The 21882-nt window shown below is 33.6% G+C and overlaps 1 protein-coding gene across 3 annotated transcripts in view; it reads left to right on the plus strand.

Moving 5' to 3' along the window:
* Window positions 1-1126: 1126 nt before the first annotated feature.
* LOC105348750 (uncharacterized) overlaps window positions 1127-21882 on the plus strand; it is a 51715-nt gene continuing 30959 nt past the window's right edge. For all 3 annotated transcript variants that reach the window (XM_034458280.2, XM_034458273.2, XM_034458284.2), the window contains exons 1-13: window positions 1127-1286; window positions 10398-10487; window positions 10754-10830; window positions 11974-12147; window positions 12301-12444; window positions 12770-12883; window positions 13669-13935; window positions 15783-15918; window positions 16600-16807; window positions 18585-18740; window positions 20701-21049; window positions 21165-21462; window positions 21731-21857. In XM_034458280.2, coding sequence (XP_034314171.2) covers window positions 1195-1286; window positions 10398-10487; window positions 10754-10830; window positions 11974-12147; window positions 12301-12444; window positions 12770-12883; window positions 13669-13935; window positions 15783-15918; window positions 16600-16807; window positions 18585-18740; window positions 20701-21049; window positions 21165-21462; window positions 21731-21857 — 2232 coding nt within the window. In that variant the 5' untranslated portion in view covers window positions 1127-1194. The remainder of the gene's footprint in view (window positions 1287-10397; window positions 10488-10753; window positions 10831-11973; window positions 12148-12300; window positions 12445-12769; window positions 12884-13668; window positions 13936-15782; window positions 15919-16599; window positions 16808-18584; window positions 18741-20700; window positions 21050-21164; window positions 21463-21730; window positions 21858-21882) is intronic.

The following is a 21882-nucleotide window of genomic DNA, read 5'->3' on the forward strand; positions in this document are numbered from 1 at the left end:
TATCAATCTTCTCACAGGATATTTTTCTATACCAGTAGTTTGAAAATTACTAGCAATACTATTTTTCCATACAAAATGAACTTCTTCATTCTTCAAGCTTTTAGCTTTAAATTGATGCATTAAGGATGTATAGAGCATTATCATGATCTGAGAACAATTAAAGAACATTTCTACATCAGATTATGGAAAATTAATTATTTATAGTAATATTGAATATAAATTACGAAACTACCTACAAATATCAATTGAAGAAATCTGAAAGAACAATCATAACAAAATTAAAAATTAGTGCTCAGACACTATACCAATATATTGAAATGGGGGATAAACTCAAGGCCGCCTTATCCTAGAGAATTGAAAAGAGTGAACTTTTCATTGAAAATGAAAAACATATTGTCCTAGTTTTGACCAATGTGGATTACAATATGGCGATATTAAACTGTATTGACATTATCAGGACATGTAAGATTGTTAAACAGGACTGGTGAAAATTTGTTTTGTTCCTATCAGATTTACATACATGTATATGTACAGTGTATAAAAATATACATTAGATATCATTATGAGTTAGAAAATGTAAATAAACAATAATATGACAGTAAAACGAGACAAAGACTTTTAAATCATAACATAAAATGCATGGCATGGCAATCGTAAACATTTATTTCCTGTCCAATACCATTTCACAAATAACAAGCAAATCGTGGTTTCGGTGTTAATGTCGACTTAACAATTCATTTGAAAATAATCAACAGGCTTTTGATAGCCTTATTTATTCAAGATGTTTACGCGACAAATGAAGCGATACGATTCTTGTCTGCAATACAAAAACCAATTTAGAATACCCGAACCTGGCCGCCAAATAACAGAGATCTTATACCATAAAACCTGTTATGTCCATTTTGTTATAATAATAAAAAGAGAACCTGGTTTGCACAATTTTGATAAAAGAACATAAAATTTATCAAGATTATTTATTATTCATTGCCATGCAATCGATACAACAATGTATATATACATCAGTTGCATAGATCATCAGCGGTAAAAATAGGATGTTTAAAGGGATAAAAATATTTATGAAAAAGGTGTAGTAAACACAAAGCCATTAACCCCTTTGTAATAAAATATGTGAACCAGGATATAGGGTAAAAGTCGAGACGACAAGAGTCTGGTGTCGCATTAATCAGGTCTGACATGGTCATGTGGAAGTGGCTTTTACTCTGGACCTTTCTTGAGTGCTTTGTGTGGATAAATTGTTTCTTTTTTCTGACGCTCGAGGAAGGAAAGTAAGTTATTCCATTTACAAGGATTTTACGTGAGGATTTAAGTTTTGTTTTCAGTTTTTAGCATAAAATCTAAAGATGAAATGCCATTATATTTATCAACGAAAAAAATCTTTTGGATTTCGTAACTTTAAATTTGATTCCCAAACGTTTTCTGATAAATTAGTAATGGTCATTGATTGCACGCGTTCAGCTGTTTTTCTTTGTTGTTTATCATGTGATATGAAAGATACTCCCTTTCGTGCAACCATTTATTACATACATGCAATGAACCAAGTAAATTAAAAGTACATTGTATATGCATATTTTATACTATTTAGTATACTAGTATGACACATGTTTGAAAGTGAAGGTACCAATGCAAACGCAATTGAATTGAACTTATTTATTTACTGACCAAATATCAGTAGAATTAGACTCAATTTTAGAACTTACATTTTCCTCTCTTTAATCCATATTCATGCACATTATATGTAAAACTTACGACCATACAAATATAAATCTATTAAAATTTTAGTAAAAGTGAGTTACAGAAATAGATTAATGCCTCTTTTTTTAATCTCTACTCCGCAACTAGCATACAGAGCCTATTTAATATTATATAAATAGTGCCTGTTTGGGAGGGTAACAGTTGAAATTGACACCCCGAGAAAACCATTGTCAACCGACGCAAAGCGGAGGTTGACAATGGTTTTCGAGGGGTGTCGATTTTAACTGTTATCCTCCCAAACAGGCATTATTTATTTTATTATACTGAATGTCAATTTAAAGAAAACTAAACTGCTTTTCTATAGGAATGAATTCAATTCTACTGCGAGCCGTACGCGCATCAATTATGCGCATGTAACAATTCGTATTATTATACTTTCATGTTAAATATTGAAATTTGATTGGTTTAGACGCAGTTGATAATCTGTTCTATTACCCTCAGCGTTAGCAACACACTTGGCAACGGGTAACACAACGAATTGTTACATACGTGTAAATTATGCGCCTACGGTTCGCAGTAGAATTGAAGTCATTCCTTAGTTTTCTTTAAATTGACAGTTTAGATGTAGCTCGACGGTAACTTAGGAACATCTTAAGTGACGGTATCCTAACCTACAACCATTCTTATTTTCACTTTTATTTATACAGATCGAATTTGAGAGATTTTTGTATGGATAAATCATTAAATATTTTGCCAGAGAAAATTGTACGTGTCAGTAGTTAACACAATAGACCTAAAGCCAGTAATTTTAATGTATACATTTTTAAATATTTATAAACACTGCCTTATAACAATTTATTTTACCCCCCCCCCCCCCCCAAAAAAAAAATCAAAAATCTCCCATCCCGAAATCCAAATGACTGTTATTTTTTAAACTGAGAAAATATGTATCAGGACAGAATTGGCTTGCAAGCAAATAATTATTTAAACAACACGTTTGCATTCTTCGAAAATTAGCATTTGATAATCTTGTCATTCAAGTACATGCAATACATAAACACGCGCTTTTCAGGAAATTTAACGTTACATGTAAAAAAAAAAAAACACACACACACGTAAAAACACAGCCACTTTCCCTTAAATTTGCAATATATACGAACATATAAAACTGTTATATAAGAAATAAGTTGTAATATATCTCGAGAATACATGTATACAGTGTAAATACAGTTTATTCAACATTACTAATTTTTCCAATTTTTTTTTCCAGAATGAAGTGATAAAAATTAGAAATGATCACGCATATGGAAGGGAATTACCGCCAAAATTCTATGTATCTTGCTTTTATTCTTATTATGCTTACTTCTTTATTCTTCATTACATTTACACTTGCATGTCACTTTATTGTTTTCATATTCATGCTTATCCAATTTCACTTTGATTCTCTTTGATCCTTCATTGTTTGCTTAATTCTATGTTGCAACATTCTCTTATTATTCGTGTAAATTCTTTCTTCTATATCTGTTACAAACGTGAATTCAAACACACAAACCATAAAGCACTTTCAATAAAGACGAATACAAGTTGCATGAATTTATTGCTGCATTATGACGCCAGGCGGCAGTGTGCGCGCTACAATCGCTGCTCCCCGAAAAAAACCCAACGTAGCTAGCTAAATGTGGGATGTTTCGCACCATGACATTTCGCTCCAATGTTTATATGTTCAGATCAAGAAATGGAGGGGAGGTTAATGTACTAAGGGATAATTCATAATTTTGTTTGCCGGGGAGGGGGGGGGGGGGGGAGGTCGAGTTCTATTTTCAGTAGGTTTACTTCATATGTGAATTTAAAAAAGTTTGAATATTCAAGGGTGGTGGGGTGACTGGACCCCCCTCCTAAAATAAAATAAAATTCTAAGTCTGCCCATCAGTTATATTTATGAGACGATATAATCTTACACTCATAATTAGCACCCGTATCATAATTATCATCATCGCAAGCTTGATATGGAAGTCGGTCAATTCAACTATTCATTTAATCAGGACGACATGTATGAGGTTCATGTCTCTAAGTTACATGTATCATAGCCTAAACACCTTCAAATCTAAACATGGACATTCAGTTACATGTACATGATTTTTATTAAAATAAACAAACCTACAATAAGCATGGTTGTGAGTGATACATACCCATTTTTATCACTTCAAAAATCTGTGTAAATAAGAAGCATACATTATTAATGTTTTGTATTTTGGAAGAAAAAAAAATTTTTATTTAGAACTTTATATAAGAATTTTTATTTAGATTTGATTTAGATTTTAAACCAAAACGCATAAACAGTCATATCACATACCGTATTTTAATCTCTCTGTCTGGTTTGTTTTCGTATACTCATTGTGTAATTAATTCACTGATAATTTAGATTCGTTAATTTTACCGCGTTTACTTCTGCGACTCCACCGTTCTGTGCCGAATCGCAAGAATATAAAATCGCGTGCACCAAACTTAGTTTTCATATCACAAGTTCAAAACTTTTAGAAAAGAAAATAAGTGAGATTTTAAAACCTGCAGTTTTATGTTTTTTAACCCGGAATTTCACGCGGATATTAATTCATCGCATTTTATCAGGGATACACAGTACTGTAGCCTAACGAGAGGTACATAGTGATTCATGCAAGTGATAATTTTCACACGTACTGGAGTACAAGAAAAGCTACTTCTAATTATTTCGTACCCCAGTCCTTTTATTGTTTTTCAAAAACATCTTTAAATTTGGTTTAAATTTATTTCTATTTCATCTACATATTCCGCGGGTACCTGTGGACAGAACCGTGCATCACCCCACCTCTTTTCACCTCAAATGAAAATAAAGTCCTGTCGACAAGTACTTGTGACATGTTCCTCTTCTAAAAATTAAGCGTTCCTGCAAATAATTTGCAAATAATTTGTTACTGCATATATATATACCATAGGCGTCGGAAGCAAATTGAAAGTGGGGGGGCTAGACTAATCCTCAGAAATATTGAGAAAAAAGTAATTCCCAAAATCATGGAAAACCTAATCCGTGGGGGCAGGGGGGGGGGGGGGGGGGGAGTGTACATCAAAAAAAAATTTCCTTACCCAAATTTTTTTTTTCCAAAATCATGAAATTCCTAATCCGTGGGGGGGGGGGCTAGTATGCTACTGAATCTAACCCCTCTATCTTTCAAGGTAAATTTATGAACAATAGTCTTTCCTGCGAGAAAAAGTGGGGGGGCTGAACCCTCTATCATGCTATGTTTCTAATGGTTAGGTATAACTTTGCAAAAAAAGTGGGGGGGCTAAGCCCCCCTAGCCCCCCCGGTTCCGACGCCTATGTATACGGTACATCATTGCATTGCGGATCTAGAATGAGATCAGATCCACCCCCAATGGAAAATTCACCCTTATTTAATCAACCAATAAAAATGTTACATTAAAAGTTTAAAAATTTATCAATTTAAACTTAACTGTTATATAAACTGTTATGGTTAAGTTTAGATTGATAAATTATAAACTTTTAATGTAACAAAAACATTAATACAAAATTATCTCTCAGATACCCCCCTCCCCCCCCCCCCCCCCCCCTCTGATTTTTTTAGAACCGCGCGGAGGCATTTTACATGTACACAAAAAAACTCCATATCTTTTTAAGTCTGCGTATATCGTGGCTTGTTAAAAGTTAATTATATTAACATGTATTTCATATTCCTATACTAAGCCCTTAATTTGAGATGTTTTCACGAATTTATTAAATTTATGCCATTTGTTAGTTTCGTTTTAATAAATCTTCGGGAGCAGCAATTGTAGCGCACACACTGCCGCCTGGCGTCATAATGCAACATTAAATTCATGCAACTTGTATTCGTCTTTATTGAAAGTGCTTTATGGTTTGCGTGTTTGAATTCACTTTTGTAACAGAGATAGAAGAAAGAATTTACACGAATAAGAGGAGAATGTTGCAACATAGAATTAAGCAAACAATGAAGGATCAAAGAGAATCAAAGTGAAATTGGATAAGCATGAATATGAAAACAATAAAGTGACATGCAAGTGAAAATGTAATGAAGAATAAAGAAGTAAGCATAATAAGAATAAAAGCAAGATACATAGAATTTTGGCGGCAATTCCCTTCCATACACGCATGACTTTTATAAACCGATGTAAATATACTTTTTAGCCAAGGACATTTGAATAATTTCCAAAAGTAACCAAAACAAAGAATATAACTCACTTAGTGTACAGTGTAGATATTGAAAATAAGTGAATAATTTAATCACCAAACAGAGACAGTATTTGTGAAAAATGAGAATGGTTGTAGAAGTTTGGAGTCTTTCTCCACATAATTTTGTTTTAAAATGAACATATATGATAGAATAAATGACTTTTCTCCCCCCCCCCCCCCCCCGTCCAGGATTTGGAATTTGATATTTGTTGAAAATGCTGGAACTGCATGTATAAAATATTGTTTTATTCTACTGGTCTTAAGAAAATGCTTCACAACAGTCACAATATCCCCAAAACACATTTTACAACCTTAGGATGGTCTTAGGACAAGGTAAGAGATGTTCTAAAGTTAGAGCAAAGTTATGGCGGTTCCTAAAGCTAGGAGAGCTTCGAGAAACAGACTTAATAAGAAGTATCCTAAGATGTACTTAGGACACACCGTAGTCCTAAGATAGCTTCGTGAACATGCCTGCTTGATAGCAACTCTGCCAAAAGACCGATCACAATATAATATGTGCATAATTAAAACGCTCATGTTAATGATGTTTTGTTTATATTAAGTTGAATTCAATTCAGTTTATTCACTCATACCAAATACAACATGGTACATGAGGTACAATATAACATATATTATACAATTTTAGACAATTGTTAGAGATACCAACAAAATGTAAAGAAAAATCAAGAAGAACAAACAGCACCATGTATTTTGTAAATAAATAAAGTTTTCTCAACAACTTTTTATTATGGGTTGAGTTTATTTTTGAAAATTTAATAGCAATGGTCTTAAATGGTAACAACTCCATTTTTTCTTACATCAGTTAAATAAAGCCTTACACTCTAATAAAGTATAATTGCATGTATACTTTCATTTCAAATTGATTAGATACCATTGAAAGCTTTGTCCGTGTACTCAATAAGATAGACAACAGAAAAACTTGAGTAAGTGCATCAACAAAGGAGTCCTCATGTATGAAAATAAGTTATAATCTGGCTGATATAGATTTAGAATACCTGTCTGGCGAGACAAGCCATCAATGTAGGTGTTTCATTGGTATTCGTTCTCTTCAGAACAAAACCAAATGTTTATGGTGAGGTTTTCAGTTAGTGCCGAATTAATTAAATCCTTGGGGTCACAGCACTGACTATTATTATAACTACTGTACTTGGTGTTTTGATTACTCTGATTTTCATTCATTTATCTGATTTCTTTATATAGTTCCCCATTACAGAGACAATAAACATTTTTCATTCATCTAATGGAAATATGTGTAATGCTTAGTTACCTAGCTATATATACTAGTATAGAACAGTTACACACATGCACTAGTATACATGTATATGGAAAATTTATATATAAAAATACTCGACGTTATTTTCTTCGAAATTTCGCATAACAGTTTAAATAACCATTCGAATGCACCCCATTTTAAAAGATTCCTCATTTTATTTCACAAATACAGAACTGTAGACGAATTCCATTACACATTTGAGTGTACCGACTTATGAAATATTACGAGACTAAACGTATTTTTTTAAATTAAATCAACAGTTAGCTTTAAAACACAAAAAAAATTGTATGTTTATCTAATAGAATCGTGTATTTATATATATTTTAAGTCGATCTGGGTGAATTCAAGACGGGGCGAAACCTTTTGCAAGTGCAGAAGGGCGAAAAAATAACGAAGGACGAAGAAAATAACCCTGTATACACAGTTTCTTGGAATGAACTTGGTTCACGTAACTACAACACCGTAGCAAAAGTGTAAAGAAATGATCAACAGAATGATCATTGATTGTGAATGATTTCCGTCCAAATTATGAAAAACAGTTGAGAAAATATCAGCGCACCGCGTAGATCGAAGTTCTTTCTCAGAAATAGTTTATGCATATACTGTACCTGATATTACTTTCAGACCAATTTAAATTAGAATTTCATGCAGGTGAACTTAATTGTACATTGTAAAATTTCTGTAATAGTGATAAAATTGAGTCAGGCATATAGGAAATAGTACAATCTTCTAATCTGCATAAGATACACATGTACTTTAGATTCGTATCCATAGCTAAGAGTTTGTTTCCTTTTCATACAAGTTTAATTATTGATGCTGTTGTCAAAGCGTGTTTTGAATTGGACTACACTTCCCGACGCTCTATATTTTGACTATTTAATCTAGAACTAGCATAAGTCTTCTCTTTATTTAGTATGTTAATAAGTAAATCGACCCACCAACATATTATGAGATATTTTATTGTTGATTTTGAGATTAAAACGATGATTTATTGCAACCGGGAAGTACAATATCCACTGAGTACCTTCACGTCGAGGGTAGCTCAATCATCGCATAATTCGAAAAAATTCAGCATGTAATATATATAGCCTAGTTGTTTCGTTTAAACTCGTATGGTTCATGACGAATTGATACAGGAATATGAAATTAAGTGTAATACCAGTATTAAACAGGTAAAATTATTTTCAAGTAAATTTAATTCAGATCAAATTTGAAACGTCATACATGTAGCAGAAAGCAGCGAGAAATGATAAAAATGTTGACACATATATATAGCAATATAGAAAAAAAAACCTCAATGTTATATTCAACTCGTTGCTGATTATTACATTTATTGATTCTGCTCTTCAGAATATACCTACATATACTAGCAATAGTAAATTAAACACAGCTAGAGCTCAATATTTTTATCACCCCAAATAATGAAATAGAATTATAGATATAAAAAATATAGAATATACTTGTTATATAGTATATATAGAATATACATCTTAAAAATAGGGAAATGTATTAACTTGTTTAAAGCAGAAGAAGGGCCTAATTCTCACAATGTTTGTTTAAATAAACGATCACACACCCAAAAAAGGGGAGTGATTCTATCACAGAATTTAAATCTTGTACAAAAAGTTATTTGTTGAGTTTTTATGTTTTGAATTGCAGGAGTGCCATTCAATTTTGTTTTTATGGATACAGTAAACAGGATATAATGTATACATTAGGCACCCCAGGGTCTTGATAATAGGTGCTAAACAGCGCATTCAATATCCAAGTACATAGAAATTTACAATCATCAACAAGATATACTTAGTAATTCATTTACTTAAAATGCCTGAGCTTTTCAAGATAGAGTTTGTTTGGAATTTATTGATGTTTGGATTTTGAAACTTGGTAAAAGTGATGTAGTTGGGCATTTGTATTACATGCATGTTCATGCATGTGCTTAATACGAGTTTTGTTTTATATTTATTATTATCTTAAGAAAGGTTTGAAACACTTGCTAGTTGTTGGACAAAACGAACTTGAGGGTTGCTATACAATGTAATACCGGTATAAATGAGATAATGTCATGCGAGGTCGAAGGGGATTCTGTAGGAAATTCAAATTTATTAAATTCATATATATAGTAAAGTTACCGAAATAGGTCTCGGACCCCCCCCCCCCCCCGGCAAACACGGTCAGTATTCCTCGCCCCCCCCCTCCCCTCCGGGGAAAAAAATCTGGATAGGCATGAATGTAGAGTGGGGGAGCAATTCATTGTTTTACAAGTAAGCGTTGAGATATCAATTTCCTCATTATTTAACATTACTGAATAGATGCTGTATTTTGGATTTGCGTTTAGAAAATTAATTTTTTCTAACAAATTCACAATTTGTAATAACATACACTTCCGTAATTTCAAAGTTATTTTTTTGACAAACGGGATATATTTTAATTATGATCACATTACATGACTGATATTTATTACATTACTGTATATAAATATAATTATATTTACAGGCACGTAGCATCGTTTCTGAAAGTGGGGGGGGGGCAGACTCATCCAAAAAATGTTGACAAGCAAAAAAAAAAAAATCTAAAATCTTCAAAATCTAATCCGTTGGGGGGGGGGGGGGGGGGGGGGCTGGCGTAGTCTATAACTTCGATTTCACTCCTAACTTCTGTTTTTTCTTACCAATTCTTTTCCTACTCCCAAAAAAGGGGGGGGGGGGGCAACTCCATGATAATTCATTTTTTTATATGTAAATTTTTAAAAAACAGTTGCTGCGAGAAAAAGTGGGATGATCGCGATAACTATGGTTTAAAGATAAGAAATATAGAATAACGTCGTTCTGTTAAACTAGGCCTATATGAGCTATAGTTTACAACCAATAATCCTAGTTTATTGACTTAAATTTTGTGAATTTTGCATACCATAGTTATGTGCGTGTGTGCATGTAAAAGTCAATATTAAGTATAGCTGCAGTTTCTTGTGACCCACATTTTGTTGTATCTTTAAATCATTTTACATACAATTGACAAATCTTGTAACGTGCCGTCAGGTTCTATACTGACGCCAGTATTAATTTAACAGATATTCTTTCCGCGTATTTCATCTATAATACTCGTTTTTATCTTTGCCATGATATTATATTGTATTTTTTGTTTCAGTGCACACGTTTGTAAAGAATCATGGACGGAAAAGGAAAAATATAAAAGAAAATGTTCGTTTTGGAAATGGGGCCGATGCACCACATACAGGTATGTATCTCAACCCGCTCAGTGGTCCAAGGCCAATGTGATTTCAAATCGGGTTTGAAATACAACACTTTTTTGCTTTTTCGCGCCAATTTGTTGGTTCATCGCCTGAATCTGAAACATTCTTTTAGGAAACGGATTGGATTCGCCTGGTGAATAATCAAACACTGTAACAATTCTCTGTTTAGGTCAAACGTTAAATTCATTTAACGTTAACGTGGTTACGCATAATACATATGTTTGAATTTTCCTTCCCTTTATTTCTTCAGATCTGTGACAAAACATAAGCTGTTTTGCTGTGATGGTTATTCCACTTACTCCGACGATTTCACATCTTGCAATCATGGTAAATATTTCGTAGATTAGCTTCATTCATTCAGAGTTTGAATGGTGAATTGATTTCTTTCTTCACCGGCCATTCATTTATTTTTGTTATTTATTTATTATATTGTAAACAAAGGTTGAATATAGAAATCATTTTATGAAATATTCGCTCTTACATTTTCATCCCATATTGTAATATAAAATAAAGAGTAGAGTAGTTGCTTGTGATAGTTATGAGACAGTCTCAGAATGCCTAAGCAGTAAAACTACAATCCATTGGAAAAAAACCCCAAAGAAACCCAAAACAAAAACAACAAACAAACCAAATAAAAAACAAACAAACAAACCAAAAAAAACGAAAAACATTAGAAACATAAGAGTGATGTATTATTGTACACGAGTTAGTTCTAAACTGCCAGATGATTGATAAAATCATTCCATGGAGACCATGCTTTTTTAGATTCATAAAAATCCTAACCGTTTTTGAGTTATTAATTTAATATTCTACATATTTTAACGAAATATTTTTCGTTTAAAAGATACAAAGTAAAATATGTCTAAATGTTAGCATTTTTTGGAATCCTGTTTTTTGACCCCCTACCTTTTCCTAAATGAAAAATGTAATCCAAAAACAAAAACCGATGTGCACAACTACAATGTCTCTTTTATCCAAATTCATTGGATTCCTATTCCCTGCATAGTCTCAGAGCCTTTGTCTGGAAATCAAAGGCCCTATACATTTTTAAAAGGGGAATAACTTGTTAACGGAAAAGGAATTCGAAAATTTATGAATTGATTAAGATAGTGTTTTGTAAAGTCTGTTAGCCCTGAAAATTGGAGCAAAACCGTTCAGAAATGAGCACAATATGAAGCCTCAAAGTTTGCATCTATATAGGAAGAAAAATAAGAAGAATAATCTTAACCAGCATAATAATAGTAAGGTCTTCCGTTGGAACGGAAGACCTTAATAAGATATTTATTACACAATAATAGTAATGATGAAGTAGTGCATTGTATCCATTACTGGGTTCCTCTATTTCTAATTTACTATACTTTGATGATATGACATTTTGCTTATGGTAATCACCTCAAGTTAAATGTCAATTCTTCAGCATTTGAAATCACCAAGACCTTTATAACTGCATACTCCATATTACTTTCTCAGCCATTTGTGATGGAAAGATAAATCCTACGGGAGCATGTACCCAGTATTACTCTAGCGACAGAATTCTGAGGCGAGACGGATCAGTGGAGCGGAACAGTGGAGGATCATGTTCCTCACCAGAGACTTGCACCAACTGCAATGATGGTTTCTATGGAGATGGACCATACTGCAAAAGTAATTAGCAATATTTGATCTTATCTTCATGATCTTGCAGACATTACCTTTTGAGTAAAAAGAGAATGTGTTCATGTATGTATGCATATTGAGTAAAGAGTACCATAACTGAATTGGCAGAATTCTGACATTGTCAATGTTTTCTTGTTTCAGTCTGCCCCCCTATAGTTCGCTGCAATGATCGACGTTGCACAGCACCAGGAGACAACATATGTGTCTATTGCGATGGAGAGGTGGCAGAGAAGGACTATTACAGGGCATATACCCCAGTCCCTAGTGGAAAAACCAAATGTGAACGTAAGGAAGCTCATGAAAATGCACAATTTCAAAATACATTCTTTAATTCTCATCTAGAAATTTGAGATTGGTATTATATATATCGCTATATATTTATGTACTTGATGAACATACAGATTAAGAAATATGTTATTAATGCATATATATTTGTGTATATGTAATGTGCATACTGTATCAGCCTGTGGTTATTTAAGATTTCACAAAGAGCTAGTCACAAATTATCAAAATTATTCTTTACGATAGGTTCTTCATCATATAATGAAGTTGCATATCATAACATTATAATTATATCATGTATAATTTGACTTTGAATTGTTTTTTCCAGAGGCTTGTTCCTGGAGATCAGACAGTACCCGGTGTTTCCCGGGGACTTGTACGGATGGCTTGGCCTCTAAGTGTCAGTGTTCTGCAGGCTTCACCGGGCACCATTGTGAACAAAGTAAGTCATAATACACTGTGAACTAAATATGAAACTATGACATCACAATGAAAAATCCATAACATACTACTGTGAACAAAGTAAGTCATAATATATATTGCTGAACAAATAAGCCACACTAACACCACTGTTAACAAAGGAAGCCACAATAACACCACTGTTAACAAAGGAAGCCACAATAACACCACTGTTAACAAAGTAAGCCACAATAACAACTCTGTGAACAAAGTAAGCCACACTAACACCACTGTTAACAAAGTAAGCCACAATAACACCACTGTGAACAAAATAAGCCACAATAACACCACTTAACAAAGTAAGCCACAATAACAACTCTGTGAACAAAGTAAGCCACAATAACACCACTGTTAACAAAGTAAGCCACAATAACACCACTGAACAAAGTAAGCCACAAAAAACCACTGATAATAAAGTAAGCCACAATAATGCTGCTGTGAACAAAGTAAGCCACAATAACACTGCTGTGAACAAAGTAAGCCACAATAATGCTGCTGTGAACAAAGTAAGCCACAATAATGCTGCTGTTAACAAAATTAGCTACAACAACACCACTGTGAACAATATAAGCCATGAAGACAATTGCTAAAGACATATCTTTTTGAAAATTGTTGCCAGCTATTAGAATTTTTTTCTTCATTCATATGTATTAGGCATAATGCTATAGTTTTCATCTGGTTGATGTCTGCAAAAAGAAAACCTTAAACAATTAAAAATTGTTCTTCAAACTTTGACTGTTACTTGTGCATCATCTTATACCTTTAAAGTTGTTACGGAGGCATCAATAATGGAGAATGAGTGCAAGTTAGAGGACCCATCAGGCAGTATCCTAGCAAACCCTGCAGATCTGAATGAAGCACCCCCACAGCCCATCATGTGGACCAACAATGTCATCTGGGAGAGGGCTGTCACTAAATGGGATGCACTCTTCCAACTTCCTGCTGCACCACCAGATATCACCGGTCTGGACCATTACGTCACAGATTACAGATTTGGAATCAAGTTTGCTACCACTAAACTACGACAAGTCAGGGGTAAGATTTTAGCTTAATTGAAGACACAGAATTCACAGCCTGTAGGCTGACTAATTATGTTAGGATGAAACTTTGAATGTGGTTGCATAGATTGGAATTCTGCGAAGGAATTGTAGATTATAGTTTGTGTTAGGGAAATTCCAATAAGTTATGAAACTGGTCAGTGTCTAGGTCAAACTGTGCATTTTAGTCACGCTTCTATATTGGAGGACTGACCATGCACGTGTATCATCTGCAGTCATGGTCCCTAGTCCACACATATCTCTTTCTCTGTAAGTCAGATGGGAGCTAGCTAAAAGATATGTTGGCAGTGGTTTGCGACAAGGGACCAAAGAATTCAGAGAGTAATACATGTACATGCAAAGTTACAATTTAAGACAACATGCACAGTTGTGGTAGATTATTTTATAAAGATATATGGGTGAACACTCATACATTGTATGTCGTACACAGCTACATGCTTGTCTCCCACCTACAGTCATTAAAAACTTTGTACACCCACATATTATGATTGTTCAGGAAACTATTATAATATATTGTATTTCAGTAGATTATGTATTCACTTTTGACCTAAAAGTTAATATTCCTTGATGATGACTTTCTTAGCTTTTTAAAAAGCTAACCTAGTGTCAATTCAAATGCATGCAGTTTTAGTTAATTCCATAATTGGAGAATTGGTTTTTCCTTCTATTAATATTGCAATGTAGTACAGGACCCATCAGATTTAAATGTTGTGGTGTTTAGTGGAATTTCCCTCACTCACTACAATTTTTAAATTGGATAAGATGAGATTAAAAGGGAGATTTAACATCTAAACAACAAAGTTATTTCATTTGATGTGTATTGTGCATTATATTATTATGCCCCCCTTCGAAGAAGGGAGGGCATATTGCTTTGCTGCTGTCTGTCGGCCGGTCCACCAACAGTTTCCATTCATTTTCTTCCCAGAGGTCAAGTTCGATATTGGGTACGATCGAGCAATTTTCGACAGAGTTATGGCCCTTGGACGTAGAAAAATACCAGTTATCTGCAGTTTCCACACATATTTTCTTCGCAGAGGATGAACATATTGAAATGAAATTTGGTATACAGGTTTATCATGATAAGATCAAGGTCAAGTTCGATATTGGGTACGATCGAGCAATTTTCAACAGAGTTATGGCCCTTGGACGTAGAAAAATTCCAGTTATCTGCAGTTGCCGCACATTTTCTTCGCAGAGGATGAACATATTGAAATGAAATTTGGTATACAGGTTTATCATGATAATATCTAGGTCAAGTTTGATATTGGGTACGATCGAGCAATCATCGACAGAGTTATGGCTCTTGGTTGTAGAAAAATTCCAGTTATTTGCAGTTTCTGCTGATTTTCTTCGCAGAGGAGGAACATATTTGAATGAAATTTGGTATACAGGTTAATCATGATAATATCTAGGTCAAGTTAAATATTGGGTATGATCGAGCAATTTTCAATAGAGTAATGGCTCTTGGACATAGAAAAATTCCAGTTAATTGCAGTTTCCGGTCATTTTCTTTGCAGAGGGTGCACATATTGATATGAAATTTCGTATATAGGTTTATCTAAATAAAATCTAGGTCAAGTTTGATTTTGGGTATGATAGAGCAATTTTCGGCAGAGTTATACTCCTTGGACTTAGAAAAATTCCAGTTATTTGCAGTTTACATCCATTTTCTTTGTGGATGTTTCCAAGGGAGGAGGGCATAAGTGTTTCACAAACATCTCTTGTTACTTAATATATGTTATTTATTTTGCATTTAAATGTTTGTTTATTGTTATAAGAATATAGTCATTTAACATAAAACCTCTACCTGACATGAAATTGCAGGGGGATCCAAGATAGCTGAGCTGACACATAACTGTGAGGGGGTATCTGAGGCCGCTCCTGTTTCAACGGCCTTCTCCTGTAAGAGAACCTTTGAAGACCTGAAGAGCTCACTACAAGGCTTCAAGCATGATGACCAGTATGTACATTGATGTTCAATTGTTTCCAAACTATGTACATGTAAACTAATTTTTTAATAATGACAAGCACACACACATTTGAGAACCAATTCATTGGCTTAAGTGATTTTCTAATCCTCCTTAAGATTTATGATTGAATTTAAGCTGATACAAAATACAATGAGAAGCTTCTGAACATGTCAATTTTCACTTAATAGATATTCTTTTATTAACTTGAGACTATATTATTGTTATGGGTTGTTTTCCAATACTTTTTAAGGAAAATTGGGTTAGAAGATTGAAAAAACAAAAAGAATATTCACAAAAATCTATAAATGTATTAATTATAGTAAATAAATACAATTGTAGACTTGTATCCAACACCCAAAAAGAAAAGATTGATAATATATCCATTGAAATTCCCTCTTCTAAAATTTATCCAAATTTCATTTTATAAATGCCAATTATTCTAGTTGATTATATGGTTAGGATAAATTCATTTACTTGAAACCACATGTGAAACCACAAGCAAAATTTTAATTTTTTTTCCCCAATATCTTAAAATTTTGGTTGGTCAGTTTATTATTATTTGTATAAGGTATAATTTTTATTTTGTTCAGATTGATGATATAAAAAAGGTTTTCTCTCATACATCACTTAATTTATAATATTCATTCATTAACTTATTAAACCTTTTTTAGAGTATTTTTCTCCCTACAAGCAACAACTGGTGGTTATGTGAAGGTGAAGAACAGGGAAGCAAGAAACAAGATAGAGTACCACCCCTTTAAAGGAAAGACAACAGAGAGGGAGTTTGAATACCACTGGGACTTGGTTCCCCCCTACCACAACCTCGAGCAAGGGATAGACAATCCCCAATTCCTCACTGTTCCAGATCTGACTGAATCTGTATGTTCAAGTGTTACTTACATTTACTTAAAACATATTTGTTGCGTTATCCTTTGTTAAACTGAGTCAAGAAAATTTCTTATTGTCCTTCAGCCCTCCAATAAGTTACCTGTGGCTGTCCAATAAGTTTCCACTTATTAGAAGGCTACAGGTGACATGCTGGACAGTTACAGATAGTTGGGGTAAAACACAAACTTATAGAAATACAAAGGAGATTTAAAAAACCCACAACTACTGATCTCTCTTTTTTCACAGGAATTTATTAGCGCTCATGTGCAAACTGCGAAGAATATCCATAAGAATTGAAATTAACAGATCCATGCATGAAGAGAAAATTTTGGAAAATCAAACTACCTGTACTAACATACTATGGAATCATTTAAATTCGTAGGGGCCAATTTTCGTGGATTGTTGGTTTTTTGCTTATTCGTGGGGATGTAATTTCGTGGATGTGTTAGTTTTCAGTTTTAATAACTCTTTCAAAACTTGTTTTCGTGGAGGACGTAAATTTGTGGGGGAGGGCTACCCACGAAAATTGGGCCACCACGAATTCTAATGATTCCACAGTATTGCATGAATTTTAAAAACATAAATTTACTCACTGTAGTTGGAAGTGCTAGACAAGGGTCATCCTTTTAAAATTGGGTCGAAAAAGAATTTTTAATCAAATTGAACATTCATAATTCCGTGTACTACATTTATAAAAGAACATTTTAATTCTACAGAATCACACCATCCTCTACTGTAAGTTGTTAGTACAAAAATGACCAAAGTGGGGGTTTCAAACTAAGCTTACTTTTGCGCATGCTTTTTTATGACGCAATGTGGAATAATAGGACCAATGCAGAAAAACTAAATTTAATTGACAACTTTTCCTTTATTCATTATGTAGTTTATTGACATACCTAAATGCAGAATGATCCATTTTGGCCCAGTGCTTATTGTAAACTTTTTGGATAGGGCATGGTAAATGAAATGATGCAGAACGATCATAAAAACTATTGATAAGCAATGAAAAGACAAAATATTTAAAGTAAGTTACTGGTTTAAGCCTTAAACTGCCAATTCTGTCAGATATTGTACTGTCTTCTGTGCGAGTGCACCTCAAACTGTACAATATCTCACAGAATGGACAGTTTTTGACTTATAACCATTACTTACTTACTTTTACTTAGTCTTTGTGGTTTGATCAGCACACAGGCTATCACCAGGGTCGCTCAATTCATGCTTGTTTTTCTTACACCCATCTCCTGTGTGCATGTCCAGTTGCTCTTCCTCATTTCTTTCTCTGCTGATCTTTTCCATCTCCGTTTTGGTCTTCCTCTCTTTCCCTTACCTGCTGGTATATATCTCAATGCTTGGGATAAAGGTAGAGAGCATACTTAATATTTTCACCCTTCTTAGTGATAAAACGACTGTATTACTGAAGATTCCTAATGAAAAGTGAGAAATTTTATAACCGCGTAAAATCGTGAGGAGCAAACCTCATGGTTTATAAAATCTCACATTATTGTTCAGACAATTTTGAACTATAAGAAATTTAAACAAAAAATTGATGCTCAGGATTTTATATTCTTGAGATTTGATACAAAACATTGGAGTTGCGGAATTAAGTACCCGCGTAAAATAAGGAATTTACAGTTTATACAATTCTTATTCTCAGTTGTGTCTCGGTTTTGTTGAAAACCATTAGAGACACATACATGTTTTACAAAGTACTTGTTAATACTCTTGAAATTCAAACACTATTGAACGGATTTAATCCTGTAATTTTCAGACCACGGTGGATATGACTTGGGGTGGCTGGGCCGATGATTTGTCGGGACTACAAAAGTACCAGTATGAAGTTCATGAACTTGGACATGATGGGAGTGAGTTATACGAACAAACCATTGTCAAGAGCCCCACGGATATATTACTCACTGCCACACAGGTAAAGATAGTTACTCGCTGTTATGATCGTAGGTAAATGTACAATATGTTGATCATGCATCCATACATTAAAGGTTATAATATTATATAAATAGTTTTGTTTGGGAATATAGTTGTCTTCCTGACTCCTTGTGACAGGTTTTATCATATTCGTCATCTATTGCATTGCCTTGCAGTAAACATAGAAAGGTCGAAGTCATAGAAATGTCTAAGTTGCAACCAACGCATTTAAGGAAAAACCTCTTTAAAAAAGCAAAGAAGTTTCTAAAAAAAATAAAAGCATTTCAGAGATACTTGAAGTATCCAATCTATACTACAATATTAAAATAATAGACTCAAATTTTTTAGCTTTAATACCGAGAAATCGGAAGAGTGCTGTCTTTCGTTTTATATATTTTAAACACAATTGGTACTTGAAGATTTCCAATTCTTAAAATTTTTTCTCAATCAAGTTTCGCTAATTAAATATCAACAAAAATTTTTTTAAAAATTCCAGAAATCATCTGGATTTTTTTTACGGTATTTTACAATTTTGCACATGAGCATTACATTCATGCTAAATCACTGGAGGCTCTTTAGTTTATGTTTCCACAATACCACATTTGCATGGATTAACTCAAAATCGATAATACAAATGTGCGTAAATTTTCATTGGAAATTTGCTATATATATATTCTGTTCAAAGAAAATATGGGAGATAACTTTAACTCAGTGCATTAATATGAAAAATACCAAGAGTTGTGAATGTCAACATGGTTTGTAATATATAATTTGACTGTTATTTTCAATGCAGTTTCATTAATTTTCTCCAAAATCGTTTCTGAGCGATTCTGCAATTTTCTGCTACATTATGAGTATATGGGAGGCATTTTAATTGTGGTTAAGGCCTGTCTCGAGACACAGTTTGATTATTCTAACTAAGCAGAATGTAGTGAAATTAATTTATAGCATTATTGTAGGCTTAAAGCTTGGTTATCTATTACCCTCAGCGTTAGCAACACAATTAGCAGCGGGTAACACAACGAATTGTTACATGCGTGTAAATTATGCGCGTACGGTTTGCTGTAGAATTCATGTCATTTAAGAAATGAACTCAATGTCCACCCAAGTTATATGAGTATAACCTGGGTTAGGGAATTTACGCTTTATAATCCGCTTTGCGTCGGTTGACATTGGTTTCCTCAGGATGTCAATTTCAACTGTTGCCCTCCCAAACAGGCACTATTTCTGTAGTGTCGATGTATCTATTTCGTGACTGTCCGATATCTTATGCAATGTTAACCCATGCACGCACAGGTCAAAGTCTAGTAAATAACTATTGGTATAAAAAAAAATAAAAACCATTTCATCTTAATTTAGAGTAAGAAAAATCTAAATTTATAGATTTGATAGTTAAAGCTAAGTCATGTTAGAGTTTTGCTAGTATATGTACATGTACCGTATTCTATTCATGAAATAATTTTGACTGAGGTTTAAGAGGAGTAACTCAATTTTCTTTTGAAAAGTAATACCCTGCCTGTCATATTTTGGAATTAAACTTTGGCTCAAGAATTCCTTTTCTTTACTCAAATATTTTTTAACCAATGGCATGTTAAAATGCAATTACTGAGGCATAAATCCCGTAGATTATGATGTTGAATCAATGATAATATCATTAGAACCAGATTATAAAAAAACATCAAGTTCTTGTGAAAATTTAAAAAGAAAATTGCTACAAGGCAATGTATACAAGTAGCTAGATTATCTTGATCAATGTCAAGATCTTAAATTTTTGTGATGTATGTCTTTGCATGAAAATGCAGTTTTCATAGCACATACATTCTTACATATTGCTTTTATTTTTAAAAGAAAACTATTATGCCATTCTTACATGACTATGGTAACAGGTAGGAAACTAAAACTGCAACAGTATTTTTAAGCAAAAATTTCAATTTCTCATAGCAAAATAATGAATATTTCAGGCAACCTTTGAAGTACCTCATCCTGGAATGTTTGCTATTCATTTCTCGGCATATGACAAAGCAGGAAACTACAAGACAAGCCGAAAAGTTCTCCTCTATGATAACATTTCTGAGGTTACCTTCAAACCTGGCAAGGTTACAAGGGTCATTACCGCCTCCTCAGAAACCAATTATGAATGGGTCACTAAAGATACCAGATATGTGGATATTTTGTGGAAAGACAGATTTCTGAATCATCGTCATGAAATCAATAGATGGCTGAACAAAGTTAGACAAAATCAGGCAGTGGAATCCAGATATGATGATCACTATGGAGAAAGACAAGTAGATCTGATTCCCAATGTTCATGGTAAATTCATTTCATTTGTTCAGTTTTAATATATGAAATTTTCACTTCATTGCTCCACATTAGAACTTGTTGGTACTGATTTATTGAAGTGACAATGAAAGACATTTGTTTTTAGCATGTGTGGATTTCCAAGTAGCATATACTGTACTGGATACATCCGGCATTGTGGATTCCCAGGACTTCACTTCAGTGAGTTCCATCTCGGCCCAGGGGAACCAGCTTAACTTGCCATGGTCGGACGGTAACAAGCTGGATGTGACTGTGCGAGCTATCGACGTCCTGGGGAAATACCTGGATGAATCGGTCACAGTGTACAGAGACGCTACTCCTCCTCTCATTGAAGACCTATGGCTGACTAGAGGCGATAGATTGAATGTCAGTGTACACAGAGTCGAGGACTTTGCAGAAATGACGTAAGAAATAATTTGGCATCTAATTCGACCATTCAGTAAAATCTGTCATTTTCAGAAGAGTTGAAACATGATTTGATTATTTGCATTTTGAGGCCTCTTTAGATACATGTATGTTATAGCATCTGAGGTTTTATGGGCTATAATTTTTTAACTGAAACACAGGTTTTCTGTAAATTCCTCCATGTGACAATGTTGTTTTTGAATAATCTGCTGTTGCTACTGTACATCCAAGTACACAGTTAATTTTAATTTTGTTTTATTTTGGTAGGATTGAGTGGATTGCCTATGATTACCACAGTGGTCTGGACAGTATAAACTGGAGGCTGTTTGATAATTTCACAGGAGAAGACATCATACACGGTCATGAAGACATCCCTGCCCAAGGAATGGCAAATGTAAGAGCTTAATTTATGCTGTGTG

Source organism: Magallana gigas, chromosome 5 (assembly GCF_963853765.1).
Source record: "Magallana gigas chromosome 5, xbMagGiga1.1, whole genome shotgun sequence".
Classification (NCBI taxonomy): Eukaryota; Metazoa; Mollusca; class Bivalvia; order Ostreida; family Ostreidae; genus Magallana; species Magallana gigas.